The 22,436-nt window shown below is 43.1% G+C and overlaps 2 protein-coding genes across 2 annotated transcripts in view; one reads left to right on the forward strand and one right to left on the reverse strand.

Annotated features, from left to right (window-relative positions):
* The window catches only part of LOC311115248 (FSD1-like protein), a 66,651-nt gene extending 52,453 nt beyond the window's left edge, over positions 1-14,198 (reverse strand). Inside the window, exons 1-3 of the mRNA XM_084190444.1 lie at positions 14,110-14,198; positions 1,132-1,227; positions 264-395 (exon numbers count right to left, since the gene is read on the reverse strand). Coding sequence (XP_084046570.1) covers positions 264-395; positions 1,132-1,227; positions 14,110-14,124 — 243 coding nt within the window. The 5' untranslated portion in view covers positions 14,125-14,198. The remainder of the gene's footprint in view (positions 1-263; positions 396-1,131; positions 1,228-14,109) is intronic.
* A 226-nt stretch (positions 14,199-14,424) lies between these two features.
* The window catches only part of ift74 (intraflagellar transport 74), a 55,218-nt gene continuing 47,206 nt past the window's right edge, over positions 14,425-22,436 (forward strand). Inside the window, exons 1-8 of the mRNA XM_084190445.1 lie at positions 14,425-14,554; positions 14,776-14,929; positions 17,056-17,191; positions 20,510-20,558; positions 20,660-20,758; positions 21,312-21,372; positions 21,481-21,540; positions 21,654-21,715. Coding sequence (XP_084046571.1) covers positions 14,810-14,929; positions 17,056-17,191; positions 20,510-20,558; positions 20,660-20,758; positions 21,312-21,372; positions 21,481-21,540; positions 21,654-21,715 — 587 coding nt within the window. The 5' untranslated portion in view covers positions 14,425-14,554; positions 14,776-14,809. The remainder of the gene's footprint in view (positions 14,555-14,775; positions 14,930-17,055; positions 17,192-20,509; positions 20,559-20,659; positions 20,759-21,311; positions 21,373-21,480; positions 21,541-21,653; positions 21,716-22,436) is intronic.

Below are 22,436 nucleotides of genomic sequence, written 5' to 3' on the forward strand. Positions count from 1 at the left end.
GGTTAGGGGTCAGGTACCTGTAGTTCCTGTGCCTTCTTGGCCCCCTCCTGTTTGATGGTGTTGGGTTAGGGGTTAGGGGTCAGGTACCTGTAGTTCATGTGCCTTCTTGGCCCCCTCCTGTTTGAAGGTGTTGGGTTAGGGGTTAGGGGTTAGGGGTTAGGGGTTAAGGGGTCAGGGGTCAGGTACCTGTAGTTCCTGTGCCTTCTTGGCCCCCTCCTGTTTGATGGTGTTGGGTTAGGGGTTAGGGGTTAGGGGTCAGGTACCTGTAGTTCCTGTGTCTTCTTGGCTCCCTCCTGTTTGATGTTGTTGGTCATGCTCTCCTTCATCTCAACCAGGACGGCGAATAACGTATCAAACTCCTCCTCCAGGTCTGACACTACTTGTGTGGAGTTCACCTGTCAACCATCACACATAGTGATACACCTGTCAACAATCACACATAGTGATACACCTGTCAACAATCACACATAGTGATACACCTGTCACAATCACACATAGTGATACACCTGTCAACAATCACACATAGTGATACACCTGTCACAATCACACATAGTGATACACCTGTCACAATCACACATAGTGATACACCTGTCACAATCACACATAGTGATACACCTGTCAACAATCACACATAGTGATACACCTGTCACAATCACACATAGTGATACACCTGTCACAATCACACATAGTGATACACCTGTCACAATCACACATAGTGATACACCTGTCACAATCACACATAGTGATACACCTGTCACAATCACACATAGTGATACACCTGTCAACAATCACACATAGTGATACACCTGTCACAATCACACATAGTGATACACCTGTCACAATCACACATAGTGATACACCTGTCACAATCACACATAGTGATTCACCTGTCACAATCACACATAGTGATACACCTGTCACAATCACACATAGTGATACACCTGTCACAATCACACATATTGATTCACCTCGTAACCCAGAACCATATCTCTGCATCGCGAGAGTCTACAGATTGATTAACATGGCATATTTGGTCAATGGAAATTACTGTACAAGATTGTAATATCAAGATTATTATTGCTGTATGATATGTTTAATGTAATTGACTGACTGTTATTATGTATGTCTTACCTGGACACCAGCCAGAGAGTGACTAAGTGTTTCCATGAAGTTATGGAGCTCCTCATTTTTATTGGCCAATGTGGATATTATTCTTTGCAGGGCCTCCTGCAACACAGAACAACATTTAAAAAAAATCATCCATTTATAAAAAATACATGTAATTTATATAGTGCTGTTCATTACACAGGAATGTCAAAGCTCTACATAGAATATAGGGGGTGTTTCTCAATATGCATAGCTAGCCAGCTAGTTAAACAGGCAAAAATGACCTAAAACTAATGTTATGCAAGGTAGATGTAAATTCTTCGTGGGTAGCTAGCTAGCTAACAATTATTTGTGGCTCTCTGGCTAGCTAACAGTAGTAGCTAGCCAGTTAGCTCTATTATTATCTATGCACACTACAGTGGGTAAACATGCCAAAATGAACACAGCATGTATTTATCAATGTATCAAGATTAGGGCTGTCACGGTGACCGTATTACCGCCACACCGGCAGTCACCAGTCATGACCGCAGTCAAACTCTACGTGACCGTTTAGTCACGGTAATTAGGCTTAATAATAATAATAATAATAATAATAATAATAATAATATGCCATTTAGCAGACGCTTTTATCCAAAGCGACTTACAGTCGTGCGTGCATATATTTTGTGTGTATGGGTGGTCCCGGGGATCGAACCCACTACCATTGGCGTTACAAGCGCCGTGCTCTACCAGCTGAGCTCTAGAGGACCACTTGGCTTCTCCAAGCTCTGATGCTGCTGATGGTCATGAATGTAAAAACAGAAATAAAAAAACCTTGACTAACTGGTGCCCCCGCACAATGACTCTGTACAAAGCTGTCATCAAGGCAAAGGGTGGCTATTTGAAGAATCTCACATATATTTTGATTTGTTTAAAACTTTTTTGTTTACAACATGATTCCATGTGTTATTTCATAGTTTTGATGTCTTCACTATTATTCTACAATGTAGAAAATAGTAAAAGTAAAGTAAAATCCTTGAATGAGTAGGTGTGTCCAAACGTTTGACTGGTAGTGTATATGTGTAAAGTCTTGGTGAACTGTCTTGTTGCTGTGGGCAGAGCGCTAACTGTCTTGGTTCTGTGGGCAGAGCGCTAAACTGTCTTGGTTCTGTGGGCAGAGCGCTAAACTGTCTTGTTGCTGTGGGCAGAGCGCTAAACTGTCTTGGTTCTGTGGGCAGAGCTCTAAACTGTCTTGGTTCTGTGGGCAGAGCGCTAAACTGTCTTGTTGCTGTGGGCAGAGCGCTAAACTGTCTTGGTTCTGTGGGCAGAGCTCTAAACTGTCTTGGTTCTGTGGGCAGAGCGCTAAACTGTCTTGTTGCTGTGGGCAGAGCGCTAAACTGTCTTGGTTCTGTGTGCAGAGCTCTAAACTGTCTTGTTGCTGTGGGCAGAGCGCTAACTGTCTTGGTTCTGTGGGCAGAGCGCTAAACTGTCTTGGTTCTGTGGGCAGAGCGCTAAACTGTCTTGTTGCTGTGGGCAGAGCGCTAAACTGTCTTGGTTCTGTGTGCAGAGCTCTAAACTGTCTTGTTGCTGTGGGCAGAGCGCTAACTGTCTTGGTTCTGTGGGCAGAGCGCTAAACTGTCTTGGTTCTGTGGGCAGAGCGCTAACTGTCTTGGTTCTGTGGGCAGAGCGCTAAACTGTCTTGGTGCTGTGGGCAGAGCGCTAAACTGTCTTGGTTCTGTGGGCAGAGCTCTAAACTGTCTTGGTTCTGTGGGCAGAGCGCTAAACTGTCTTGTTGCTGTGGGCAGAGCGCTAAACTGTCTTGGTTCTGTGTGCAGAGCTCTAAACTGTCTTGTTGCTGTGGGCAGAGCGCTAACTGTCTTGGTTCTGTGGGCAGAGCGCTAAACTGTCTTGGTTCTGTGGGCAGAGCGCTAAACTGTCTTGTTGCTGTGGGCAGAGCGCTAAACTGTCTTGGTTCTGTGTGCAGAGCTCTAAACTGTCTTGTTGCTGTGGGCAGAGCGCTAACTGTCTTGGTTCTGTGGGCAGAGCGCTAAACTGTCTTGGTTCTGTGGGCAGAGCGCTAACTGTCTTGGTTCTGTGGGCAGAGCGCTAAACTGTCTTGGTGCTGTGGGCAGAGCGCTAAACTGTCTTGGTTCTGTGGGCAGAGCGCTAAACTGTCTTGGTTCTGTGGGCAGAGCGCTAAACTGTCTTGTTGCTGTGGGCAGAGCGCTAAACTGTCTTGGTGCTGTGGGCAGAGCGCTAAACTGTCTTGGTTCTGTGGGCAGAGCGCTAAACTGTCTTGGTTCTGTGGGCAGAGCGCTAAACTGTCTTGGTTCTGTGGGCAGAGCGCTAAACTGTCTTGGTTCTGTGGGCAGAGCGCTAAACTGTCTTGTTGCTGTGGGCAGAGCGCTAAACTGTCTTGTTGCTGTGGGCAGAGCGCTAAACTGTCTTGTTGCTGTGGGCAGAGCGCTAAACTGCCTTGTTGCTGTGGGCAGAGCGCTAAACTGTCTTGGTTCTGTGGGCAGAGCGCTAAACTGTCTTGTTGCTGTGGGAAGAGCTGTGAATGGCCCATCATCATAAAGGCTAGTTGTGAATGGCCCATCTCCCTAAAGGCTAGTTGTGAATTGTCATCACCCTAAAGGCTAGTTGTGAATGGCCCATCACCCTAAAGGCTAGTTGTGAATGGCCCATCACCCTAAAGAATAGTTGTGAATGGCCCATCACCCTAAAGGCTAGTTGTGAATGCCCATCACCCTAAAGGCTAGTTGTGAATGGCCCATCACCCTAAAGGCTAGTTGTGAATGGCCCATCACCCTAAAGGCTAGTTGTGAATGGCCCATCACCCTAAAGGCTAGTTGTGAATGGCCCATCAACCTAAAGGCTAGTTGTGAATGGCCCATCAACCTAAAGGCTAGTTGTGAATGGCCCATCTCCCTAAAGGCTAGTTGTGAATGGCCCATCACCCTAAAGGCTAGTTGTGAATGGCCCATCACCCTAAAGGCTAGTTGTGAATGGTCCATCACCATAAAGACTAGTTGTGAATGGCCCATCACCCTAAAGGCTAGTTGTGAATGGCCCATCACCCTAAAGGCTAGTTGTGAATGGCCCATCACCCTAAAGGCTAGTTGTGAATGGCCCATCACCCTAAAGGCTAGTTGTGAATGGCCCATCACCCTAAAGGCTAGTTGTGAATGGCCCATCACCCTAAAGGCTAGTTGTGAATGGCCCATCACCCTAAAGGCTAGTTGTGAATGGCCCATCAACCTAAAGGCTAGTTGTGAATGGCCCATCAACCTAAAGGCTAGTTGTGAATGGCCCATCAACCTAAAGGCTAGTTGTGAATGGCCCATCACACTAAAGGCTAGTTGTGAATGGCCCATCACCCTAAAGGCTAGTTGTGAATGGCCCATCACCCTAAAGGCTAGTTGTGAATGGCCCATCACCCTAAAGACTAGTTGTGAATGGCCCATGCTGAAACGTCACAACTGCTCTACTGTCTACTTGGACTCCCTGGGAATGGAAATGTAACATGGCCTTTCTACTGTCTCTAGGTGGATGGGTATCTGGCACCAACACAGCGCCTGGCTGCGTCCAAATGGCCCCCTATTCCCTATATAGTGCACTACTTTTGATCAGGGCCCATAAGGCTGAAGTAGAGCAATATTTGGGACGTAGCCTTGCCATCTCTTCCCCAACAGTAGAGTTTTGTATTTATTAAGGATACTCTTCCTGGGGTCCAAACAAATCCTAATGAAACAGTACATCATACAACATATTATTACACCACTACTCTACCAATACATACTGTATCTACAATACAACATATTATTACACCACTACTCTACCAATACATACTGTATCTACAATACAACACATTATTACACCACTACTCTACCAATACATACTGTATCTACAATACAACACATTATTACACCACTATTCTACCAATACATACTGTATCTACAATACAACACATTATTACACCACTATTCTACCAATACATACTGTATCTACAACACATTATTACACCACTCCTCTACCAATACATACTGTATCTACAACACATTATTACACCACTCCTCTACCAATACATACTGTATCTACAACACATTATTACACCACTCCTCTACCAATACATACTGTATCTACAACACATTATTACACCACTCCTCTACCAATACATACTGTATCTACAACACATTATTACACCACTCCTCTACCAATACATACTGTATCTACAACACATTATTACACCACTCCTCTACCAATACATACTGTATCTACAACACATTATTACACCACTCCTCTACCAATACATACTGTATCTACAACACATTATTACACCACTCCTCTACCAATACATACTGTATCTACAACACATTATTACACCACTACTCTACCAATACATAATGTATCTACAACACATTATTACACCACTCCTCTACCAATACATAATGTATCTACAACACATTATTACACCACTCCTCTACCAATACATACTGTATCTACAACACATTATTACACCACTCCTCTACCAATACATACTGTATCTACAACACATTATTACACCACTCCTCTACCAATACATAATGTATCTACAACACATTATTACACCACTCCTCTACCAATACATACTGTATCTACAACACATTATTACACCACTCCTCTACCAATACATACTGTATCTACAACACATTATTACACCACTCCTCTACCAATACATACTGTATCTACAACACATTATTGCACCAATACATACACACATATATATATATATATATATATAAGTATGTAGACACCCCTTCAAATGAGTGGATTCGGCTATTTTAGCCACACCCGTTGCTGACAGGTGTGTAAAAATCGAGCACACAGCCACGCAATTTACATAGACAAACAGAATGGCCTTACTGAAGAGCTCAGTGGTTTTCAACGTGGCACCGTCATAGGATGCCGCCTTTTCAACAAGTCAGTTCGTCAAATTTCTGCCCTGCTAGAGCTGCCCCAGTCAACTGTAAGTGCTGTTATTGTGAAGTGGAAACGTCTAGGAGCAACAACGGCTCAGCCGCGAAGTGGTAGGCCACACAAGCTCACAGAACGGGACCGCCGAGTGTTGAAGCGCGTAGCGCGTAAAAATCGAATGTCTTCGGATGCAATACTCACTACCGACTTCCAACCTGCCTCTAGAAGCAATGTCAGCACAATAACTGTTCGTTGGGAGGTTCATGAAATTGGTTTCCATGGCCGAGCAGCCGCACCAAGCCTAAGATCACCATGCACAATGCCAAGCGTCGGCTGGAGTGGTGTAAAGCTCGCCGCCATTGGACTCTGGAGCAGTGAAAACGCGTTCTCTGGTGTGATGAATCACGTTTCACCATCTGGCTGTCCGACTGAAGAATCTGGGTTTGGCAGATGCCATGAGAACGCTACCTGCCCCAATGCATAGTGCCAACTGTAAAGTTTGGTGGAGGAGGAATAATGGTCTGGCGCTGTTTTTCATGGTTCGGGCTAGGCCCCTTAGTTCCAGTGGAGGGAAATCTTAACACTACAGCATACAATGACATTCTAGACGATTCTGTGCTTCCAACTTTGTGGCAACAGTTTGGAGAAGGCCCTTTCCTGTTTCAGCATGACAATGCCCCCATGCACAAAGCGAGGTCCTTACAGAAATGGTTTGTCGAGATCGGTGTGGAAGAACTTGACTGGCCTGCACAGAGCCCTGACCTCAACCCCACCAAACACCTTTGGGATTAATTTGAATGCCGACTGCGAGCCAGGCCTAATCGCCCAACATCAGTGCCTGACCTCACTAATGCTTGTGTCTGAATGGAAGCAAGTCCCCGAAGCAATGTTCCAACATCTAGTGGAAAGCCTTCCCAGAAGAGTGGAGGCTGTTATAGCAGCCAAAGGGGGGGACCAACTCCATATTAATGCCCATTATTTTGGAATGAGATGTTTGACGAGCAGGTGTCCACATACACTACATGATCAAAAGTATCTACAATCCAAATTGTATAATACCACAATATTACAACATTACTATGTACATGTGTGTGCGTATGTGTGTGTGCCTGGGTGTGTGTCTCTTCACAGTCCCTGTTGTTCCATAAGGTGTAGTTTTCTGTTTTTTAATCTGATTCTACTGTTCGCTTGAGTTACTTGATGTGGAATAGAGTTCCATGTAGTCATGGCTCTATGTAGTACTGTGCGCCTCCCACATTCTGTTTTGGACTTGGGGACTGTGAAGAGACCCCTGGTGGCATGTCTTGTGGGGTATGCATGGGTGTCTGAGCTGTGTGCTAGCCGTTTAAACAGACAGCTCGGTGCTTTCAACATGTCAATACCTCTCACAAATACAAGTAGTGATGCAGTCAATCTCTCCTCTACTTTGAGCCAGGAGAGATTGACATGCAGAGTTCATGTCAACACATGGAAACAAAGGACCAACACCATGAGTTAAGGTTATACCCTTCTTTAGGACCCCGTCTCCCTCCTGTCAATTACATTAGTGTACAGTGTCAATATTGCCTACAGTACTGACTACAGTACTGACTACAGTATTGACTACAGCACTGACTACAGTACTGACTACAGTACTGACTACAGCACTGACTACAGTACTGACTACAGCACTGACTACAGTACTGACTACAGTACTGACTACAGTATTGACTACAGTACTGACTACAGTACCGACTACAGTATTGACTACAGTACTGACTACAGTACTGACTACAGTAACTGAGAGGACCCAGATGGAAATGAAGATGCAGGTTTGTTCACATTGTTTCAGAGTTGGGACAAGGTTTATACAACCCTCACTGTTGGAAATCAAATGCTAAGCTAGAAGCAAGAATAAATACATTTTTAAATGTCTTATTGCTTTATAACATTGGTCGCATGTTGTGTTTGCCCGTTAGCCCAGGTCTTTGGAATATAGCCCAGGGTTTGCAACGCCAGGGTTGTGGGTTCGATTCCCACGGGGGGGCCAGTATGAAAAATAAAAAATAATGTATGCACTCACTAACTGTAAGTCGCTCTGGATAAGAGCGTCTGCTAAATGACTAAAATGTAAATGTGAATGTTAACAAATGCTTGTGTGACCCGTCTAGCCTGGGAGTAAGAACAATGCAGTGTGAAAAGGCCTATTGTGTTCTATCCTCAATAATTGTTATGAATTGTTCTCTGTTCATTAGTAACTCATGTTGTAGCGTACATGATGCTTGCTGACCTCTATGTTGTACACTAGAAAGTATGAAAAAGCCCAATTTACTGGAGATTTGGTAAAGGTTTGTACTACAGTAGTTCCAATTTAATACCATCAAGATGGATTTGCTTTGGATTGGTATTTGATTGAGCATCAGGTAACATTTTCTGAAAAAGATAACACCTAAATACCAGGCTATACATTGAACAGGACAAACATATAAACACCTAAATACCAGGCTATACATTGAACAGGACAAACATAACACCTAAATACCAGGCTATACATTGAACAGGACAAACATATAACACCTAAATACCAGGCTATACATTGAACAGGACAAACATAACACCTAAATACCAGGCTATACATTGAACAGGACAAACATAACACCTAAATACCAGGCTATACATTGAACAGGACAAACATAACACCTAAATACCAGGCTATACATTGAACAGGACAAACATAACACCTAAATACCAGGCTATACATTGAACAGGACAAACATAACACCTAAATACCAGGCTATACATTGAACAGGACAAACATAACACCTAAATACCAGGCTATACATTGAACAGGACAAACAGAATCATAGATATAAAAGAACCCACTGACTCCAAGGAGCCATTGCCTCAGTTCCGTTTCCAACTACAGTACTTTCAGATATCCACTGTACAATAAGATATACATTATACACCGAGTGTACAAAACATTAAGAACACCTGCTCTTTCCATGACATAGACTGATCAGGTGAATCCAGGTGAAAGCTATGATCCCTTATTGATGTCACTTGTTAATTCCACTTTAATCAGGGTAGGTGAAGGGGAGGAGACGGGTTAAAGAAGGATTTTTAAGCCTTGAGACAACTGAGACATGGATTGTGTATGTGTGCCATTCAGAGGGTGAATGGGCAAGACAAAATATTTAAGTGCCTTTGAACGGCGTATGGAAGTAGGTGCCAGGCGCACCGGTTTGAGTGTGTCAAGAACTGCAACGCTGCTGGGTGTTTCACCCCCAACAGTTTCCCGTGTGTGTCAAGAATGGTCCACCACCCAAAGGTGGCACAACTGTGGAACGCATTGGAGTCAACATGGGCCAGCATCCCTGTGGAACGCTTTCGACACCTTGTAGAGTCCAATGCCCCGACGAATTGAGGCTGTTCTGAGGGCAAAAGGGGGGTGCAACTCAATATTAGGAAGGTGTTCATAATGTTTTGTCCACTCAGTGTAGATAGAGTACTGTGTATGTGTATTGTCTTGGACAGTGTACAGAAATGTTTGTGTTTCTGTATGTTCCTCTATATCCTGTGAATGTTGACAGATGTCTGTTAGTTCCCGGGGGGGGACCGACCGGCCGAACGCGCGACCGTGCAACTGAGCAACACAACACGATTAGGCAGATTGGAGGATTGGGCTTCACTTCTATTTAAAGCTGCTGCATGACACCACCGACAGATTATTGAAAGAATATATATAACGTGCACACGGGTCAATATCTTCATGTTTTCTGATCTGACCTCTGCTATAGACCCCATCCCCTGGTCCCTAACCCCTAGGCACTAAGTAGACCTGAGAGGATATGACAGTTGGGGCAGTACAGTAGGACTTTCTCTGTGCCCCCTGAGAGGATATGACAGTTGGGGCAGTACAGTAGGACTTTCTCTGTGCCCTCTGAGAGGATATGACAGTTGGGGCAGTACAGTAGGACTTTCTCTGTGCCCTCTGAGAGGATATGACAGTTGGGGCAGTACAGTAGGACTTTCTCTGTGCCCTCTGAGAGGATATGACAGTTGGGGCAGTACAGTAGGACTTTCTCTGTGCCCCCTGAGAGGATATGACAGTTGGGGCAGTACAGTAGGACTTTCTCTGTTTCCCCTGAGAGGATATGACAGTTGGGGCAGTACAGTAGGACTTTCTCTGTGCCCCCTGAGAGGATATGACAGTTGGAGCAGTACAGTAGGACTTTCTCTGTGCCCCCTGAGAGGATATGACAGTTGGGGCAGTACAGTAGGACTTTCTCTGTGCCCCCTGAGAGGATATGACAGTTGGGGCAGTACAGTAGGACTTTCTCTGTGCCCCCTGAGAGGATATGACAGTTGGGGCAGTACAGTAGGACTTTCTCTGTGCCCCCTGAGAGGATATGACAGTTGGGGCAGTACAGTAGGACTTTCTCTGTGCCCCCTGAGAGGATATGACAGTTGGGGCAGTACAGTAGGACTTTCTCTGTGCCCTCTGAGAGGATATGACAGTTGGGGCAGTACAGTAGGACTTTCTCTGTGCCCCCTGAGAGGATATGACAGTTGGGGCAGTACAGTAGGACTTTCTCTGTGCCCCCTGAGAGGATATGACAGTTGGGGCAGTACAGTAGGACTTTCTCTGTGCCCCCTGAGAGGATATGACAGTTGGGGCAGTACAGTAGGACTTTCTCTGTGCCCCCTGAGAGGATATGACAGTTGGGGCAGTACAGTAGGACTTTCTCTGTGCCCCCTGAGAGGATATGACAGTTGGGGCAGTACAGTAGGACTTTCTCTGTGCCCTCTGAGAGGATATGACAGTTGGGGCAGTACAGTAGGACTTTCTCTGTGCCCTCTGAGAGGATATGACAGTTGGGGCAGTACAGTAGGACTTTCTCTGTGCCCTCTGAGAGGATATGACAGTTGGGGCAGTACAGTAGGACTTTCTCTGTGCCCCCTGAGAGGATATGACAGTTGGGGCAGTACAGTAGGACTTTCTCTGTGCCCCCTGAGAGGATATGACAGTTGGGGCAGTACAGTAGGACTTTCTCTGTGCCCTCTGAGAGGATATGACAGTTGGGGCAGTACAGTAGGACTTTCTCTGTGCCCTCTGAGAGGATATGACAGTTGGGGCAGTACAGTAGGACTTTCTCTGTGCCCCCTGAGAGGATATGACAGTTGGGGCAGTACAGTAGGACTTTCTCTGTGCCCTCTGAGAGGATATGACAGTTGGGGCAGTACAGTAGGACTTTCTCTGTGCCCCCTGAGAGGATATGACAGTTGGGGCAGTACAGTAGGACTTTCTCTGTGCCCTCTGAGAGGATAGGTGTAATGTTCCCCATATTGTTTAAAGTTAGGCTATAGCCTACCCATCCAACCCACCCGATAGATAACCCCATGCTAATTGACAACAACAAACTCAGTGAGATGAACATGAGGTTCCATAACCATGTTGTAGCAGAAGCTTGTAGGCCTCCACATAACATTTGACATTTTAGTCATTTTAGCAGACGCTCTTATCCAGAGCGACTTACAGGAGCAATTAGGGTTAAGTGCCTTGCTCATGGGCACATCGACTGATTTTTCACCTAGTCGGCTCGGGGATTAGAACCAGCGACCTTTCGGTTACTGGCACAACGCTCTTACCCACTAAGCTACCTGCCGCAGCAGATCAGCGTCAGCTACAAAGGGAGGGGGTTTAACAGGACTTAAAGCCTACTCCTCTCAACAGGCTATTACACAGTAGAGATACACAGCAAACCCCTCTGCGGTCGTTCCCCTGGGCTGTGTCCCAAATGCCACCCTATCTATTCCGTATATATAGTGCACTATTTTTCACCCTTAGCCCAATAGTAGTTTGAGGAACTTCAAAAAAAAGTTTTTAAAAAAATGTATTGATCTTTTCCTAAATTTAGAAAATAAATTCAATGGAAGAACAACATCCAGTAAGCTATGGAGGGTCCTTTGGAGGAAGGATGTTTGACGTGTAAGCTCTAAAGCAGATTGGCTCTAAAAAGAGCAGGATCTGCAGTACTTAGAAACAGTCTACTAGTCGTTTTTATGCTGTAACTAGAAATACTACTCATTTGAGCTGTTGTCACTACCAGTAGTGTTGGACTCGATACTGTAACCACAGCACAGGCCCTTACCTAGGAAACACATGTCAACTCAATGCTGGCCTCGGGCCTATATCTATTTCAGTTGCATTCTGTTCAGCCCAATGGATACTCCACTGTAAAACACGCTCAAACATGGTGAGTTGGTTTAAAAAGTCAAGTGGAAGGAGGGAAAGGTGGTTTGATTCAATTCAAACATCTGAAACTAGAGGTGCATGACTGTATGATAGTCCTTTACTGGACACTACTCTGCAGTGCTCAACTAAACAAAACGTACAAAACATTGATGAACGACTAACTCAAACCCCAGCCAAATCGAACTGTAATGGCTTCTACTGGAGATTGACAATTACTTTTTAAAAATAGTCATTCAAATGGATTAATGTTGTAAAGTCAGAATATGATTGCAAATATAATGTCCGTATGCCTGCCTTCCCATCTGTCTGTCCGTCTGCCTGCCATCCCGTCTGTCTGTTTGTCCGTCTGCCTGCCTTCCCGTCTGTCTGTCTGTCTGTCTGTCCGTCTACCTGCCTGCCTGCCTTCCCGTCTGCCTGTCCGTCTGCCTGCCTTCCCGTCTGTCTGTCTGTCTGTCTGCCTTCCCGTCTGTCTGTCTGTCTGCCTGCCTTCCCGTCTGTCTGTCTGCCTCCCTTCCCGTCTGTCTGTCTGCCTGCCTTCCCGTCTGTCTGTCTGTCTGCCTGCCTTCCCGTATGTCTGCCTGCCTTCCCGTCTGTCTGTCTGTCTGCCTGCCTTCCCGTCTGTCTGCCGTCCCGTCTGTCTGTCTGCCTTCCCGTCTGTCTGTCTGCCTGCCTTCCCGTCTGTCTGTCTGCCTTCCCGTCTGTCTGCCTTCCTGTCTGTCTGTCTGCCTTCCCGTCTGTCTGTCTGAGGTGCTGGCTCCCTACTAGTGCCACTTCCTTCTTGAGTGTCACTGTTCCTTTCAGAATGACGTCACTCCTCTCCTCTCTGACTGAGGGTTATAATAGACCTGTACCACTGGTGTGACCTCTCTCTCTCTCTCTGTCTGTCTGTCTCTCTCTCTCTCTGACTCAGTAATAGACTTAGAATAAGCTTAGATTGACAGCACGTGCTAAAGGCTATATATTCTCCTCCATTTATTCAGTACAAAGGAGAGGTAGCCCTATGGGTCATTTTCCTGTTTGATAGTCACCCCCTAGTAATGCTGATAACAAACAGAAAACAAGGCCAAACGATAAGATCATCCTGTTGCTATAGGCCCTTGACAACAGACTTAAAGCAATGTGTGTGACACTTCATAACAAATATAATGTTTCTTTTTTCATGACTTCAAAAACACGACAAGTCCATGAAAGGCGTGTAACCACAAATATTCACTTTATAATGATATGATGTTTTGTTGTTGTTGCAATAACAGACTGTCTGATCTAAAGTGGCAGACAAATAAACCAATAGCCTATAGGACAGGCAAAGCTGTATAATAAAGAAATGAATGACTTTGACACCTGCTGTGACTGTCAAAACCACAATAGCAAGTAGGAAGTGAATTACTTTACAGAAGTGCACCTCATCATATTCAATAACAAGATCAATGTCAAATGTGTCAAATCATTGATGGGTAGAGGAACTGTCACTGTCACAGGAAAGATGTGTGAATACCAGTCATTGGAGAATACCCATAAGGAGGAAACGTTCGAAAGAAACATTGTATAAGAACATATCTAGTTTCCAAGTCAACAGATTCTTCATAAGCAACAGAGCGAATGTGAACATGTTTCCAGCACTAAAACATCACGCATATTGGTGATAAACAATGACAAAATAACGAAAATAACGGAACGTTGAACTAATGTTGGATTTCCTTTCGATCGTTCATAGCAAGATCGTCTCGTTACATACAACTATCGCTTTGACTAACGGTGCACAGCTGGCATGCACAGCTGACGACTGAATCATCATCGATATCGGTTCATAATACGCCGGGTGCACTTACTTTTTGAGAGTCCATACCGAGGACCGAAACACAAATATAATCAAATCCAATGCATAAGCAGGCAGGCGAAGTTTTCTACACAACCCACTCTCCAAAGAGGAAGACGATTACCCCACTGGATGACGGAGCACAGTGCACGTACATGCGCAGTAGTTTTTTAAACCCTCGCCCTCATACATTAGAGGCAATATACAAAATGTAGACTTGTTGCGCCCTCCACTGGACTGAAGAAGAATGGCTCAGATTTGTTAGTGGTCACGAGGGGCAGGGTTTTGCAGAGGGATTCCACTTCTCAGAGATTTCCCCCAAAGTCTCGCGATAATGGTTGGTTGCTGTGGTAACGTCAAAAGAAGTGTACTGGTAGCTTGCTAGCTACAACAAAAGTACAAACAATCAAATTACAGTCAGTCAGATTGAGCGGTTTGACGCCTATACAAAACACGAGGTAAGTTGGTACACTTATATTAGGCATTTTTGGGCTACCTAGAAATTGCCGAGACAACGGTTTTATTAGCAAACTAGCTAGCAACGTCCAGCTAACATTAGCCTAGCTAGCTAACACGTTTTTACGTTTTTTTAATCAACCTACGTAGGTTTAGTATAGCTTTCCTGACGTTACTCCACCGGGCAGTTGTTTGTCGTTGAACGACTGATTTTCTCCTGTAGGATTTTGTGGAGAGGAGGGAAAACCAGTGAAGAGATGGCGAGCCAGAGGCTACCCTCAGGTAGACCGATGAGTCGGGGGTCTCTAGTACCAGGGACTGGGAGACTTCCAACCGCCGTCAGACCTCCACCCACAGCCATTAGGGTCGGAACTGGGGTAAAGCCAAGTCACAGTTTTGATGTTTTTCTTGCAGATCCCTGACTAACTATCATCACCCTTTACACACCTTCTGTAGCGTATGGACAAACAGTGAAAGTCTGCACACCCCTTGTTATCACATTTCGCTGGCATAAAATTAAATCTAAAAAGGGATTCAATTGACATTTTTCCCCTACTGATCTACACATCCTGCGCCACATTTTCAAAGTAAAAGAAAAAGTATAGAAAGTGTTCTAAAAATATATAAACAAAGATGTCTTGATTGCATATTTCTTCACACCTCAGAGTTAATACTTTGTGCAAGCACCTTTGGCAGAAAATACAGCTGAAAATCACTTTGAAAACGATCCTACCAACTCTGCGCAACATATATCCATTTGTTTTTGTCAGAATTTCTCAAGCTCAGTAAATTTAGTTGAGAATTATTGATGGACACCAATATTCAAACCTTGTCTCTGATTTCTAAGCAGATTTACAGTGCATTCGGAAAATATTCAGACCCCTTGACTTTTCCCACATTTTGTTACATTACAGCCTTATTCTGAAATGGATTAAATAAAACATTTTCCTCATCAATCTACACACAATACCCCATAATGACAAAGCGAAAACAGGTTTTTCAAAATGTACATAAGTATTCAGACCGTTTGCTATGACACTTGAAATTGAGCTCGGGTGTATCCTGTTTCCAATGATCATCCTTGAGATGTTTCTACAACTTGATTGCAGTCCACCTGTGGTAAATTCAATTGATTGGACAGGATTTGGAAAGGCACACACCTGTCTGTATAAGGTCCCACAGTTGACAGTGCATGTCAGAACAAAAACCAAGCCATGAGGTCGAAGGAATTCTCCGTAGAGCTCCGAGACAGGATTGTGTCGAGGCACAGATCTGGGGAAGGGTACCCAAAGAAATGTGCAGCATTGAAGGTCCCCAAGAACACAGTGGCCTCCATCATTCTTCAATGGAAGAAGTTTGGAACCACCAAGACTCTTCCTAGAGCTGAAGCATGGTGGTGGCAGCATCATGCTGTGGGGATGTTTTTCAGCGGCAGTGACTGGGAGACTAGTCAGGATCGAGGGAAAGATGAACAGAGCAAAGTACAGAGAGATCCTTGATGAAAACCTGCTCCAGAGTGCTCACGACCTCAGACTGGGGTGAAGGTTCACCTTCCAACACGACAACGACCCTAAGCACACAGCCAAGACAACGCAGGAGTGGCTTCGGGACAAGTCTCTGAATGTCCTTGAGTGGCCCAGCCAGAGCCCGGACTTGAACCCGATCGAACATCTCTGGAGAGACTTGAAAATAGCTGTGCAGCGACGCTCCACATCCAACCTGACAGAGCATGAGAGGATCTGCAGAGAAGAATGGGAGAAACTCCCCAAATACAGGTGTGCCAAGCTTGTAGCGTCATACCCAAGAAGACTCAAGGCTGTAATCGCTGCCAAAGGTGCTTCAACAAAGTACTGAGTAAATGGTCTGAATACTTCTGTAAATGTGATATTCCCGTTTTTTATTTTTAATACATTTGCAAACATTTCTAAAAACCTGTTTTTGCTTTGTCATTATGGGGTATTGTGTGTAGATTGATGATGGGGGGAAACGATTGAATCCATTTTAGAATAAGGCTGTAACGTAACAATGTGGAAAAAGTCAAGGGGTCTGGATACTTTCCGAATGCACTGTAAGTCAGGACTGAGACTGGACCCCTCAGGAACACTGAATACCTCTTGAAAGCCATTCTGGTGTGTCTTAAGCATTAACATTTAAGTAATTGTCCCGCTGAAAAATACAACTATATCCCAGGGTTAGGTATTCTGGGGCCGGTTGCACTAGTTGGTGTCCGAATTTACACCTGTTGCACCAACCAAAAATACGACTAGTTGGCGTAAGCAATGTGCGTTCATGATTTGATACTTCATAATGATGTTAGCTAGGCAAATCAAATCAAATTTTGCGCCCCCCGTTACTAGGCTGTTACAATCCTTGTGGCAGTTCTAAAGTTTACGACGAGGCATGTTCCATCACTTCGTAAAGCCTTTTCTAGTTTGTTTAAAGTGGAATCTAAGCAGCATTTCTATATTGAATAATGTGTCCTTGTCTTGTGTGTAATGTGTAGATGGTGCCGGGAACTGGGCGTCCTGGAACCAAAGGAGGAGCCCTAGGGACCTCTGGCGTTCTCTCTGCTCAAATCAAAGTGGCCGACCGGCCAGTCACCCAGCAGGGCCTGAGCGGCATGAAGACTGGCATGAAGGGTACAGTAGTACCTGTAATAATAACCTGTAATAATAACCTGTAATAATAACCTGTAGTATTCACCTGTAATAATAACCTGTAATAATAACCTGTAGTATTCACCTGTAATAATAACCTGTAGTATTCACCTGTAATAATAACCTGTAGTATTCACCTGTAATCATAACCTGTAGTATTCACCTGTAATAATAACCTGTAGTATTCACCTGTAATAATAACCTGTAGTATTCACCTGTAGTATTCACCTGTAATAATAACCTGTAGTGTTCACCTGTAATAATAACCTGTAGTGTTCACCTGTAATAATAACCTGTAGTGTTCACCTGTAATAATAACCTGTAGTGTTCAACTGTAATAATAACCTGTAGTGTTCACCTGTAATAATAACCTGTAGTGTTCACCTGTAATAATAACCTGTAGTGTTCACCTGTAATAATAACCTGTAGTATTCACCTGTAATAATAACCTGTAGTATTCACCTGTAATCATAACCTGTAGTATTCACCTGTAATAATAACCTGTAGTATTCACCTGTAATAATAACCTGTAGTATTCACCTGTAATAATAACCTGTAGTATTCACCTGTAATAATAACCTGTAGTATTCACCTGTAATAATAACCTGTAATAATAACCTGTAGTATTCACCTGTGATAATAACCTGTAGTATTCACCTGTGATAATAACCTGTAGTATTCACCTGTAGTAATAACCTGTAGTATTCACCTGTAATAATAACCTGTATTATTCACCTGTAATAATAACCTGTAGTATTCACCTGTAATAATAACCTGTAGTATTCACCTATAATAATAACCTGTAATATTCACATGTAATAATAACCTGTAGTATTCACATGTAATAATAACCTGTAGTATTCACATGTAATAATAACCTAGTATTCACCTGTAATAATAACCTGTAGTATTCACCTATAATAATAACCTGTATTATTCACCTGTAATAATAACCTGTAGTATTCACCTGTAATAATAACCTGTAGTATTCACCTGTAATAATAACCTGTAGTATTCACATGTAATAATAACCTGTAGTATTCACATGTAATAATAACCTGTAGTATTCACATGTAATAATAACCTAGTATTCACCTGTAATAATAACCTGTAGTATTCACCTGTAATAATAACCTGTAGTATTCACCTGTAATAATAACCTGTAGTATTCACCTGTAATAATAACCTGTAGTATTCACCTGTAGTATTCACCTGTAATAATAACCTGTAGTATTCACCTGTAATAATAACCTGTAGTATTCACCTGTAATAATAACCTGTAGTATTTACCTTTAATATTAACCTGTAGTATTTACCTGTAATAATAACCTGTAGTGTTCACCTGTAATAATAACCTGTAGTGTTCACCTGTAATAATAACCTGTAGTGTTCACCTGTAATAATAACCTGTAGTGTTCAACTGTAATAATAACCTGTAGTGTTCACCTGTAATAATAACCTGTAGTGTTCACCTGTAATAATAACCTGTAGTATTCACCTGTAATAATAACCTGTAGTATTCACCTGTAATAATAACCTGTAGTATTCGCCTGTAATAATAACCTGTAGTATTCACCTGTGATAATAACCTGTAGTATTTACCTGTAATAATAACCTGTAGTATTCACCTGTAATAATAACCTGTAATAATAACCTGTAGTGTTCACCTGTAATAATAACCTGTAGTATTCACCTGTAATAATAACCTGTAGTATTCACCTGTAATAATAACCTGTAGTATTCACCTGTAGTATTCACCTGTAATAATAACCTGTAATAATAACCTGTAGTATTCACCTGTAATAATAACCTGTAGTATTCACCTGTAATAATAACCTGTAGTATTCACCTGTAGTATTCACCTGTAATAATAACCTGTAATAGTCACCTGTATTATTCACCTGTATTATTCATCTGTATTATTCACCTGTAGTATTCACCTGTAATAGTCACCTGTATTATTCACCTGTAATAGTCACCTGTAATATTTACCTGTATTATTTGGCTGTATTATTAACCTGTAATAGTCACCTGTATTATTCACCTGTATTGTTCAGCTGTATTATTCACCTATATTATTCACCTGTATTATTCACCTGTAATAGTCACCTGTATTATTCACCTGTAATAGTCACCTATATTATTCACCTGTAATATTTACCTGTATTATTCAGCTGTAATATTTACCTGTATTATTCACCTGTTTTATTCACCTGTAATATTTACCTGTATTATTCAGCTGTAATATTCACCTGTAATAGTCACCTGTATTATTCACCTGTATTATTCACCTGTATTATTCACCTGTAATAGTCACTTGTATTATTCAGCTGTAATATTCACCTGTATTATTCACCTGTATTATTCAGCTGTAATATTTACCTGTATTATTCACCTGTAATATTTACCTGTATTATTCAGCTGTAATATTCTCCTGTAATAGTTACCTGTATTATTCACCTGTATTATACACCTGTATTATTCACCTGTATTATTCAGCTGTAATATTCTCCTGTATTATTTACCTGTATTATTCACCTGTAATATACACTGAGTGGACAGAACATTATATTGGATTGCACCCCCTTTTGCCCTCAGAACAGCCTCAATTCGTCAGGGCATCGACTCTACATGTTGTCGAAAGCGTTCCACAGGGATGCTGACTCATGTTGACTAAAAGATGTTCCCACAGTTGTGTCAAGTTGGCTGGATGTCCTTTGATACACGGGAAACTGTTGAGTGTGAAAAACCCAGCAACGTTGCAGTTCTTGACACACAAACCGCTGCGCCTGGCACCTACTACCATACCCCGTTCAAAGGCACTTAAATCTTCTGTCTTGCCCATTCACCCTCTGAATGGCACACATACACAATCCATGTCTCAGTTGTCTCAAGGCTTTAAAATCCTTCTTTAACCTGTCTCCTCCCCTTCATGTACACTGATTGAAGTGGAATTAACAAGTGACATCAATAAGGGATCATAGCTTTCACCTGGACTCAGACATCAATAAGGGATCTTAGCTTTCACCTGGACTCACCTGATCAGTCTATGTCATGGAAAGAGCAGGTGTTCTTAATGTTTTGTACACTCATTGTATTCACCAGTCAAATCTGTCCTCAGACATCACTCCCCAAAATATGTTCTTCACTCCCTCTCTGTTAAAATATATACATTCAACTGTTTAGGACCTCCATATAAAACACAACTTAATGAGGTGATTTTGGTATCGGAAGTTGTATTGCACACTAATTATTTTCTGTCTGTCTGTCATGACGTGAGATTTCTCTCTTATTTTCCAGGACCTCAGAGGCAGATTCTGGATAAATCCTACTACCTTGGCCTCCTCAGGTAAGGCATAGCAGAACATGTAGCTCCAGGCGGTCTATACTGTATCTTCCTGTGCTTATCTGTTCACAACAGTGAACATGGTCTTCAATGTATCTCAACAGGAGTAAGATCAATGAACTGACGACAGAGACCAGCAAACTGCAGAAGGAGATCGACAACTTCAATCAGGAGAACTCTGTTTACCTCTCCTATGAGAAAAGGTAAGGTCATTGGCTAGGAAATACATAGTGAACAAATAGGCTTTCAGTAGTTTTTTTATAGACAACTCAGAGACACTTTTAGTTTTTTATCATCAATTGGTTCTCATGTTCTCATCATCCAAGGTGTATGTGGGCTCCCGAGTGGCGCAGTGGTCTAAGGAACTGCATCTCAGTGCTTGAGGCGTCACTACAGACCCCCTGGTTCGATTCCAGGCTGTATCACAACCGGGCCGTGATTGGGAGTCCCATAGGGCGGCGCACAATTGGCCCAGCGTCGTCCGGGTTTGGCCGGTGTAGACCGTCATTGTAAATAAGAATTTGTTCTTAATAATAATAATATGCCATTTAGCAGACGCTTTTATCCAAAGCGGCATACATTTTTTATGTATGGGTGTATCCCGGGGATTGAACCCACTACCCTGGCGTTACAAGCGCCATGCTCTACCAATTGAGCTACAGAGGACCACTTAACTGACTTGCCTAGTTAAATAAAGGTTAAATAAATAACAAATGTGGATGGTCTCTAATGGTCCGGTTGTTTTATCCCCTGCAGAGCAGAAGGACTTGCTGGTGAACTGAAGGATTTACAGGGACAGCTGGCAGATTACAATATGGTAAGGGACATATGAAGAAGATATTATATTATTATTAACTACGAGTTGATGAGTTATATGGATCACATTAGGATGTACTAATACCGCTGTTACCTTTTTGAATTTCAGCTAGTTGACAAGTTGAACACCAACACTGAGATGGAGGAAGTCATAAATGACTTCAATATGGTGATTAGTTTTGATCATTTAGCGCACTGTTTTGTACATTCATTATCTACAAGATAGGATACGTTTATTCATTCAGTCCTAACCCTAACTGTTTGCACACTATGTTTGTGTAGCTGAAAGCACAGAACGACAGAGAGGCTCAAAGCATGGATGTCATATTCACAGAAAGACGGGAGTAAGTACTCAAATATTTATTTAATATGACAAAACGTTGACTACCTACACCAGGGGTCTCCAACACTACCTACACCAGGGGTCTCCAACACTACCTACACCAGGGGTCTCCAACACTACCTACACCAGGGGTCTCCAACACTACCTACACCAGGGGACTCCAACACTACCTACACCAGGGGTCTCCAACACTACCTACACCAGGGGTCTCCAACCTTTCTACCTACACCAGGGGTCTCCAACACTACCTACACCAGGGGTCTCCAACCTTTCTACCTACACCAGGGGTCTCCAACACTACCTACACCAGGGGTCTCCAACACTACCTACACCAGGGGTCTCCAACCTTTTCTAGCGTGAGAGCTACTCATTATTTTCTAGCTTTTTCAAGTAGTAACATTGTTCTCTTAATAATAATAATAATAATAATATGCCATTTAGCAGACGCTTTTATCCAAAGCGACTTACAGTCATGCGTGCATACATTTTTACGTATGGGTGGTCCCGGGGATCGAACCCACTACCCTTGGCGTTACAAGCGCCGTGCTCTACCAGCTAAGCTACAGAGGACCTCTTCTCCTCTCCCCTGCCACTCTTCCCCGTGTCCTTAGTGTACAAGAGAAAGTACTGTTTTCTGTCAATATACCTGGTACAGTAATGGTTAATAGACAACTCTTAAGGGGGCCCTATAAAATTGAGATTTTTTTCCCCAAATTATGTTT

Source organism: Coregonus lavaretus, assembly GCF_964263955.1.
Source record: "Coregonus lavaretus genome assembly, contig: HAP1_SCAFFOLD_1284, whole genome shotgun sequence".
Lineage (NCBI taxonomy): Eukaryota > Metazoa > Chordata > Actinopteri > Salmoniformes > Salmonidae > Coregonus > Coregonus lavaretus.